This window comes from Octopus bimaculoides, chromosome 5, assembly GCF_046866305.1.
Source record: "Octopus bimaculoides isolate indiv1 chromosome 5, ASM4686630v1, whole genome shotgun sequence".
Lineage (NCBI taxonomy): Eukaryota > Metazoa > Mollusca > Cephalopoda > Octopoda > Octopodidae > Octopus > Octopus bimaculoides.
In genome coordinates, this window is record NC_142932.1 from 103,794,627 (window position 1) to 103,805,060 (window position 10,434).

The 10,434-nt window shown below is 33.8% G+C and overlaps 1 protein-coding gene across 2 annotated transcripts in view; it reads left to right on the forward strand.

The window, feature by feature from the left end:
• The first annotated feature begins 246 nt into the window (after positions 1-246).
• The window catches only part of LOC106874954 (uncharacterized), a 35,707-nt gene continuing 25,519 nt past the window's right edge, over positions 247-10,434 (forward strand). For both annotated transcript variants that reach the window (XM_052968232.2, XM_052968233.2), the window contains exons 1-3: positions 247-360; positions 5,445-5,511; positions 7,659-7,698. In XM_052968232.2, coding sequence (XP_052824192.1) covers positions 256-360; positions 5,445-5,511; positions 7,659-7,698 — 212 coding nt within the window. In that variant the 5' untranslated portion in view covers positions 247-255. The remainder of the gene's footprint in view (positions 361-5,444; positions 5,512-7,658; positions 7,699-10,434) is intronic.

Sequence of the window (10,434 nt, forward strand, 5' to 3'; positions counted from 1 at the left end):
CTTTCGTGACGTCACGATCCAAATAAGAGACATGCGTGTTGTCTCGTGCCCGATTTGTAACGGAAGTTCCCGATCGCCGTGTTATTTACGCATTTTCAAAATAAATGTACGTCATTTTATCGTAACTTAAGTATTTGGCATATTTTGGAAATTCGATTGTAATTATGTGATACTTTTTTTATTGCTGATGAAATATAAAAAAGAAATTCTAATATCGGAGAAAACATCGTCATCTTGTCCTAATTTGTTTCCAAAATGGCGGCCCATGCAGCGGCGGCTCTGTTGGATGAATTAATGGGAAGGGACCGAAATTTGCAGCCCACTGAAAAGAGAAGTGAATTGAAATGGGATGATCCAGAAGTATGTATTTCAAAATCTGTTTTTATTGCAAATTATACCAGTAAATGTTCTTAATTTTGTAACTGCAAAACTTGATTAGTGCAATGGTCGTTGAAATTATGAAACGATGTATTATGGCGTATATAACCATAAATCGTCTGGAAATTATGTAAAAGAAAGAGAAACAAAAAACAGATGTTAATGTAGACGTTGTAAATCTTTTATATATATGCAATAATCTGTTTTTCTTTATATTGGTTTTTGTTTTATATTATATTTCTATTTTGCAATCGATTTTTACATTTATACTATGGGGATTTTAGAAAGACGCATTTGTCATGATACAAGGGGATTCCGGATCTTACCTTATTTGTCATGATAGCGACTTTTAAATTCCCTCAGATTTTTGAAAAAGAAAAATCTATACAATATATACGCGGATAGAACTTGTATGAAAACGTTCAAATTATGAATGCATTTCGATTCTCGATCTTTCGGTTACAAGCTATTTAAGAGTAAAAATGCATGTTTTGCTTCTAATGTATAAACATTACATTTTGCTGCTATTTATGTATAAGGTTTTTGGAAAACGAGAAGCTATCGAGTTAAAACTAGTTGTATCTGCTAGTTGTCTACTAACTTGTGATGTTAAGCACATTGTCCAACGTCTACTTAGCTCAATTCATGTCGAATCTTTTTGAAGAAAAGAAAATGTTTTTCGTGTAACATAATCTTATTTTAAAGTATCGTTTAATTGTATTTAACATTCAAAATTGTTCAGTGCGCTCCAGTCATATCGTTCTAATGTAATCTTTTACATTTTCTTTGTTTTCGTTATATTTTCAAATACTATCAGCGCTTTATGTTTCATTAATTTCTTTTCATAGAAACTTTCTCTTTGTTAGCGTAAATCTTTTCATTGTTATGTGCTTTTATTTTTGATGCTCTAAGTTTATTGTTATTATTATTATTTATTATTATTATTCATGCTAAAGTTAGAAATTATCACAGTAGTAGAAAGTGCTGGTCCAAATGCGTAGCAGTGTTTAGTTACGTCCCTTTATGATCTGTGTTCATATCTTACGAGGATTGATTTTATCTTCCTCTTGTGTTTGATTGTCAACAGTATTCAAGTATCTGAGACTTAACCCGTGTAAACAAGCCATTTTCTTAAAAAGAAACATGCAGTCCCTATTTCCTTACATAAAATTTCCAGCAACTTTGTTATAGCTTTTTTTCTGATATTGTTTTAAGTTAATATTATTTAAATTCTTTCGATATTCCACTCGTAAAACAATATTCTACAATTTGAAGGCGGCGAGCTAGCAGAATCGTTAGCACGCCGGGCGAAATGCTTAGCGGTATTTCGTGTCTTTACGTTTTTAGTTCAGATTCCGTCGAGGTCGATTTTGTCTTTCATCCGTTCGGGGTCGATAAATTAAGTACCAGTTGCGTACTGAGGTCGATCTAATCGACTGACTCTTTCCCCCAAAATTTCGGGCCTTGTGCCTAGAGTAGATAAAAAGGCACTGTCATGGTATTAGCTGTCAGAAGCGAAAGTAGAAAAATCTAAACAAGGAATGTTACTGCTGGTTTGAGTTGAAATCTGTTTCTTTGGCTACTGACTGGCTGGAGCTATCTATTTATCCGTCTGTCTGTCTGTCTATCTCTCTATCTCTCGTCCACCTTCGTTTGTTTCCGTAGAATTTATCAAATTAGAAAAAAAAACTTTTTGGCTACTTCCATCATGCTAGCTCCACACGAGGGTCATATTTTTGGGGTATTTAAAAGTCCATGTCTCTTAAGCCAATTAATACTATTTTCTGTTGTAGCGGTGGCGATGGCAATATCGCGGTGATTAATTCCAACTTTGGATTACGCGTCGTGGTGGTGGTGCTGATTGGTGTATGTGATTTGTTTTTAAAAATAATAATGAAGAATGCAAAAATATATTTACCCCAAAAATATGCCCCTCGTGTGGAGCTGGCATGATGGAAGTAGCCAAAAAGTTTTTTTTTCTAATTTGATAAATTCTACGGAAACAAACGAAGGTGGACGAGAGATAGACAGACAGATAGATAGATAGCTAGATAAATAGAAAGAAAGATAGATAGCTCCGGCCAGTCAGTAGCCAAAGAAACAGATTTCAACTCAAACCAGCAGTAACATTCCTTGTTTAGATTTTTCTACTTTCGCTTCTGACAGCTAATATCATGACAGTACCGAAAAAAAATATTTAGCGGATTTTTAAATACATAAGTAATGACAAAAGTGATATTTTTGTTACGTTTAAAATCCGTATTCTCTGTATGGATATGTAGGCAAGAGCTCACAAATGTGCTTAACCGAAGTTTACGAGCGATCAGTTTAAAAGAGTAGCAAATACTCTAGAAAGTTTAAAACATTTTTCTCATCCAAAATAATTTTGTTTTTCATAGCTTTAACTAAAATTTTGTCATCTAAATCTACTGAAGTAAAATCTAAAACTTTAAATCTTTGTTAACTCAGCGGATGTTTTACATTTACTTTTTGGTATTGAGGCTCATGTCCATTTTGCAGGACATCCAAAAATAGTGGGAGGGAGAGTAAATTATCCTCAAACCGTAGACCTCATCTGAATGCCTCCAATCCTCCAAGAAAACCTGCCCGGCCTTGAAAAATATTACCTTGCTTAGAAACAGATGAGGGTTGGTGACAAAAATACATTTGGTTGTAAAAAAAATCTATTTCAACAAATTCTGTCTGACCTATGTAAGCATAGAAAACGGACATTTAAACTGATGTTAAATCTACATTAACTGCATGGATGAGAGATTAAGATGTTTGCTTTGCAATTATGTTGGTTTCGGGATTAATCTCAGCACCTTGGGTATTTCATTAAAACCCCAGGTTAACCAGTATTTTGTGAGTAAATTTGGTAGAAGAAATCTGTGCAGAAGCCTGTTATGTATATGTATGCATTTGTGTTTCTCTTTCACTGTTTAACAACTAGTGTTAGTTTGTTTACATCTCCCTAATTTAGGGTTTGGGCAGAAAAGGTTGTGTAGTAAAATAAAGGTTTGATCATCAACCCTCCAATATGGTGTCCCTGCATAGCTGCATTCCAGTGAGTGAAACAAGTTCCTGGACTAGTTCTGTAGCGCACCAACAGATGGCAGCACACGGTTGCATGTGCAATGACCTTCATGAAGCAGTATGTTGAGTGACATTGCTGTGTTTACTTCGCAAGTTGTGAAATTTGTGTTTTTGTGATCACATATTTGCTGTTGTCATGGACAGGAAGAAAGAGCCCACATGAAATTGTGTGTTAAACTTGGGAAGTCTGCTACAGAAACATTGAGCATACTTTGGCAAGTTTACAGCGATGAGGCAATGAGTTGTACACAATGTTTTGAGTGGCACAGGCACTTCAAGAGTGGAAGATGATGAGCAATCTGGACGACCTGTCATGAGCGTCATCCCCCAGAAAAGTGGTGTTATACTTTGAGAATTTATCCTACAGGGCCAGACCTGCAATGTTTTGAAGCGTTTGTGGGAGGACATTTAGCAAAAGCAACTGGATCTGTTGAATGCAAAGGATTGGATTCTTCAGGATGATAATACACCCTTTCACTGAGCTCTCCTACTCATGAGTTTTCTGCCAAAAATAACATAGTATCACTTCCATACAAGTCCTGTTTAGCACCTGCAGACTTCCATCTTTTCTCTTAAGATGAAAATGCAGCTCAAGGATTGCCATTTTAACACCGTTGTCAAGATCCAGAATGGATCACAGAAGGTGCTTGACTTCCTTATGGAAAATGATTTCCAGGCTGGATTCCAAAATTGGCAGGAATGCTGGGACTGGTGTATTTCTGTGCAAGGTGACTATTTCAAAGGAGATTATGTTAAAACTTAGGAAAATAAGTTATTTTTTATTAAACATAAACTAGTCCTGGAAAATCAATTAAAACATAGGAGCAATGCACTTAAATAAGATTGTGTATTAGGTCAGCAGGTGTTTGAAATTTAAGTATTTTCTAACCTGAACAGGGTGCTTGGTAGTTATATCATTTTGTTCATTTTAGATTTGTAGTTCCCATTAAAAGTACCAGATTGGAAAGTTTCATTAGGAATGAGTATGAGAGTTTTATTTTGTTTGATTTATGATCAAAGATATGTATCAATGGGTGATCAGCCTTCCTATTGAAAATCCAGTTTTAACTTTTTTTTCTACATCATTGAATTTAGCAAGATCACTGAATTTGATTGGTAACAAACTCAGTAACAAAGCACTTCATGTTAATTTGCAGTCATTCAGCTAGTTATGGTATATCTGATGCAATAAAACTGTGGATCACAGTTGTTTTACTAGTGGTCTATTCCAAAAGGACTGATTTGGATCTAAACAACAATTAAATCTAGTAATAACTTCCTTGTAGCCAACACACACATACAAAAGACTATTATGGTCAATAAGTGATTAACATTGAAGGTGTGTGTGTGTTGTAAAAACAGGATTTGTAGTTTTCTGCTGCTGGTGTTTTAAAAAGAACTGACTTCAGTATCTGATCGATGTGGATACAGTGACATACTAGAGCAGTATTTTTACAAGTGGAACAAGTGCTTCAGTGCACCACGAGAAATGACTGACAGTATGCTGCTTCTGATAATGGCTGAATACCTCTAAGGTATTATGAAAATATCAAACCCTTCAGATACTCACTTGGTTGTATGCAGTATAGTTGTTGATGACAGTGAAATTAAGATTTTTAAAAACAGCATTAAATATGTACTGCCATTTGGTTATTATTTTCAAATTTTATCAAGATGAAATTAACTTTTCTATTAAAATAAGATTTTACATGTTTTATAGTGCACTTGTTTACAGGAAACAAGCTCACTACAAAACATGTGAAGACAGTTGTTACTGGTGTTATTGTCAACTGGTTGCTATATTATTTTCAGTCATAAAGCTTTAGTTTTTTTTTTTTTTTAACACATGTTCTGAGTAAATATCCAACAATATTATTTTATAACAAATGTTAGCATATTAGTTGCCCCATGAACATTCAGAATAGAAAAGATTTTATTTGTTTTGTGATATTTTTAATGTTTTGAAACAGGTTTGCAAATACTTTTTGTGTGGGTTTTGTCCTCATGAGTTATTTGTTAATACAAGAGCAGATCTTGGTGAGTATTTTGCTTCATATAATAACTTTATTGTCTATGTTCATAGCTAGTTATATAATAAGTCTATTTACATCAGTTATAAATTCTTGCATTTTTGGCTGAAAATATTTTAATGAATTCATCATTATAACTTACCCCAAAATCTGATTTCCTTTATAATGAATTTTTCAGAGAAAGACTAAGAGAATATGATTATATTTTAATTTTTCTCTTTTCATTCATAGTGAATTGATTACAAATTTATTCCTTCAAATGCCCCTGTCAAAAGATTTGCCAGATATTTTTTATAGTTCCCAACAATTGTTTGATAAAGTATGATTGACACTGGTTTTCTGAATGGAATGACCTTCCTTAAGAACACACCACAATGCAATCTATGTTTTAAGGTTGTAATCAGTAATATCTTTGTCCAGTGAAATGTTTAACCCTTTAGCATTTAAACCAGTCAAGTGCAACCCAAATATTCTACTTGTTTTATGTTCACATCAGCCAGATCCTACCTCATACATACCCTGCAATGTCATTCTAAAAATAAACAATCACATTAAAATATTGAAGCTATGAAATATTGCATGATTGATTTAAAGCAATGTGAATAAAGGAGCATTACATTTAGCAGTAATCAGAATGCTAAAGGGTTAATAGTAGCTAAATTCCTCTGGACTTTTTATTTTTGTTATTTAAAATGAGAAATAGGTGTATAGAAAATTGAAATTTTTTCTTCTAAGTATAACTTCATTATTTTACTCTGTGATTTGTGTCCAATTTCCCCCCTGGTTTGGATGATAGCCTATTCTGATATTTTTATCATGTTGATTATTTGGAGGTTCTACATAGTTTATATATCATCATTATCATCATCATCGTTTAAGGTCTGCTTTCCATGCTGGCATGGGTTGGATGGTTTGACTAAGGACTGGCAAGCCAGGAGACTGATCCGGCAAGGATTCTACAGCTGGATGCCCTTTCTAATGCCAACCATTCCGCGAGTAGTGGGTCCTTGTTCCATGCCACTGGCATCGACCATGCTCAAATGGTGTTTTTTATGTGCTTCCAGCACTGGCATTGTCCACGACAGTGATTTCACTTGACTCAACAGGTCTTCTCAAACACAGCATATTGCCCAACAATTGAAGAGTACTCTTAAATGGGCCGGTTATGCAACACTGGCATAGGCCACAGCTATAATCTCACTTGGCTTGCCATGTCTTCTCAAGTGCAGCATATCTCCAAAGGTCTTGGTCACTTGTCATTGCCTTTGTGAGGCCTAACATTTAAAGGTTGTGTTTCACCACCACATCCCAGGTCTTTCTGGGTCTACCTCTTCTACAGGTTCCCTCCACTGTTAGGGTGTGACACTTCTTCACACAGCCGTCCTCATCCATACGTAACACATGACCATACCAGTGCAGTCATCTCTCTTGCATGCCATGTCTGATGCTTATGTTCAGTCCTTTGTTATCTCTTCTATGAGGCTCAACAGTCAGATGTCATTCTTCACTACTTCATTCCACATCTTCCCCTGTCTTCCTCTTGCACAGGTCCCATCCACCCTTAGCGACTGGTACTTTATGCAGCTATCCCCAGCTTTATGCATCACATGGCCATACTAGCACTGTCTTCTCTCTTGCACACTACATCTGATGCCCAATATATGTGCACTTCATTGTACATGCACACTGATGCTGCACTTTCGTGCTGGCATGGGCTAGATGAGGCTTTGTGAAGCAGTATCCTGTCTGATGCTCTTCCTGACTTGTTTTCCAAGTACAGTACTTTATCTCTTGTCTTTGCATGTTGGACAGCCAAGCTGCTGAACTTTTTATTAGTGGCAAATATAAACAATGTGACTACAGCTTCAATGCTGTCAGTGCTAAGATATTTGGACAAATACCAACATACATACATGCACACACACTGGGTTTCTGCACAGCCTCCATCTCCCAAATTTCATCTTCATGGTATTGGTTACTCCAAGACTTGTAGAATTCACTTGCCTAAAGAGAGCTATGTAGTGGGGCTGAACCTGAACTCATGTAATTTCAAAGAAAACTTGTTAAACACAGCCATCCCAATGTACACACAGACTACAATTTTGTAAAATGGAATAATGAAAACTATTAATTGAATCCTTGTTACTTTTCCAGGAAATTGTGAAAAAATTCATGATGATGTATTACGAAAAGAGTAAGTAATAAACTTTTCAAATTGTGGATTAGTAGCAATAGTGGTGTTCTAGATTTAAAGCTTTAAAGTATTTAGTTTTTATCTTTGTTCTGAGTTCAAATTCTGCCCAAGTTGATTTTGTTTTGAGTCAGTAAAACCATTATCAGTAATGCATTTACTTGATTCAGTCACCTTTGTACTTTGTCAAAAGAAGTTATGTAAAAAAAAAAAAAAAAAAGAAAATTTAACAGAGAGACTGGGTTGATTTATTTTCTTTTGATATCATAAATTTTAAAAAATTCTTCTATTTTCTTACATGAACTGTGAGAAAATAAAAAATTTTAAAGTGTTGCTTGAAATGTATTTATACTTCACAACATGGTCTCTTTATTATAATCAACTTTTTTTTTTGTAATTATTCTTTAAAAAATGTTATCATCAGAGGAAAGTTTGCTCTATTTATGTTTGAATCTGACTTCATTATCTTAAACTAACACATTAAAATTTCTTTTTCGTAACTATCCATAGTTCTAAATAGAAAGTATACTATGGTGCACATATGAATAATCTCATATACTAGATTTACTGTTTAAATATCCATAAATTGTCTTTGGGAATTTATAATTACCAGAAGACAATTGTATCATTAGCCAAAAAAGCAGCACATGGTGACTGACTTTTTAGTCTGCCTCTTGCAGATGTTGTTGATTCTTCAGTCTAAAAATTGAAGAACTTTAAAAAAAAGAAGACCTGAGATGGCATCAGTTGTTCTTTATTTGCATAAATAAAGTTTATTGTACAAAAATTTGGAAGATTGAGTGAAGTTCTAACTCCACTGAGTCTTAGTACTGCTGATTTTTACGGTTTGACCTGTTTAAAGCTTCATTTCATCATTTCAAGTCAAACTTTTGTTGGATCATTTCTTGCTTTTTACTGAAGGCCACAAGTTTTTACTATTTTGGCTGTTGAATTTTTTTCCGTATCTTGTTTCTCCTTGTTTCTGATCTTGTTTAGCTACATTTTTCTTTCATATCCAGTTTACACTATGTGTTCCATGGATTTCATTTGAAAGATATGATCACAAACAAAATTGCTACTCTTAACTCAAGCCAACATGACAACTGCTTTACTATAAGAATTAAAAGAGTGCCAATATCAGAATAGATTAAATATATGTCTATGACTAATGTCCAGCTTGTTTGCTCTCTCAACTTCCACTTCACTTCATTGACATGTTGTTAGTTGTAAGTTCCAGAGGTGTTATTGGACGGTCAGAATTTGTGCTGCTGGCTGGTGGACCAAAATAGCATCGAAACACTTATGGCATTACTCTAATTCCAAATATTTGACATTTATTGAGGTAGAACTCCAGAGGGCTGAATCCTCTGTACTCCTGTCCTTTTTGTAGGTGTTGTCTACCTTGCATAATAAGCCCAGAAGTTGTTTGGCTATATGCTCAGAAATTCACATTTAGTATGGATGTTTTATACTCTTAAAACCTAGTGTTAGAAATAAAAGTTTTGAGTTTAAATTCAGCTTATGGATATATTTATACGTATTAACAGGGCATCCAAAGACTCAGAGAATGAATCAAAACTATTGATCAAAATATATGGAAGTTAGGTTTAGCAGTCCAGTATTATTAAATAAACCTTGTTACATATTCTCTAATATTAAGTACTATATTTTCTGTTTTAAACGTGTCCTTTGAAATTATTTTCTGCTTGAGACATTCTATGTAGACTTTATTATTAATTTAAAAATTGTGGATTGCTTGTCAAAATGGCAAATATCTAAATTATTTGTAAATTATTTTGTTGTCTTCATTGATAATTTTCTACGCAAACAAATTCTTCTGTTCATCATCTGTAACTCTTGAAACTACTTGAGGTGATGAGTGATTAAAAATGCAAGACCACTTATACTGCTATTTGAACCTAAGAATTGTCACTTTAGGCAAAGAAGCTTCATGCTTCAGAATTGCATCATACTGTAAAATGTATTCGACATACATATGACACACACACACATACGCACACGCACACACACGGAATAAGTACTAGGCTTACAAAGAATAAGTCTTGGGGTCGTTTTGATTCGACTAAAGGCAGTGCTCGAGCATGGCCACAGTCAAATGACTGAAACAAGTAAAAGTAAAAAAGGATATGTATGTATGTATATATGTATATATAAATAATAATAAAGGAGTTACGACGCAAAAACGTATAAATTCAAAAGAACATATTTATCTTCTTCAATATATATTTCAGTATAAAGAATTCATTAAGATGCTTAAATCAAAATTTCTTTACACATCATTCAGGAACAGATATAACATCAGAAAAAATACATTCTGTTTAAAAACACAAACCGTTCATGGCGAAAAAATTTGTAATTGTGAAATTTTTTCGCCATGAACGGTTTGTGTTTTTAAACGGAATGTTTTTTTTTTGATGTTATATCTGTTCCTGAATGATGTGTAAAGAAATTTTGATTTAAGCATCTTAATGAATTCTTTATACTGAAATATATATTGAAGAAGATAAATATGTTCTTTTGAATTTATACGTTTTTGCGTCGTAACTCCTTTATTATTATTAATATAACCAAAAGGATCGATTCTTGAAGAGTCTGCATATCTTCACTGTCGTTTTTTTCTGCTATTTTGGTGATGATTTTTTAAGTTAGCTTACCAATTATTTTTGTTGGTAGTTAATTTATAATATATTGTTATATGTATATATAATGTATATATAT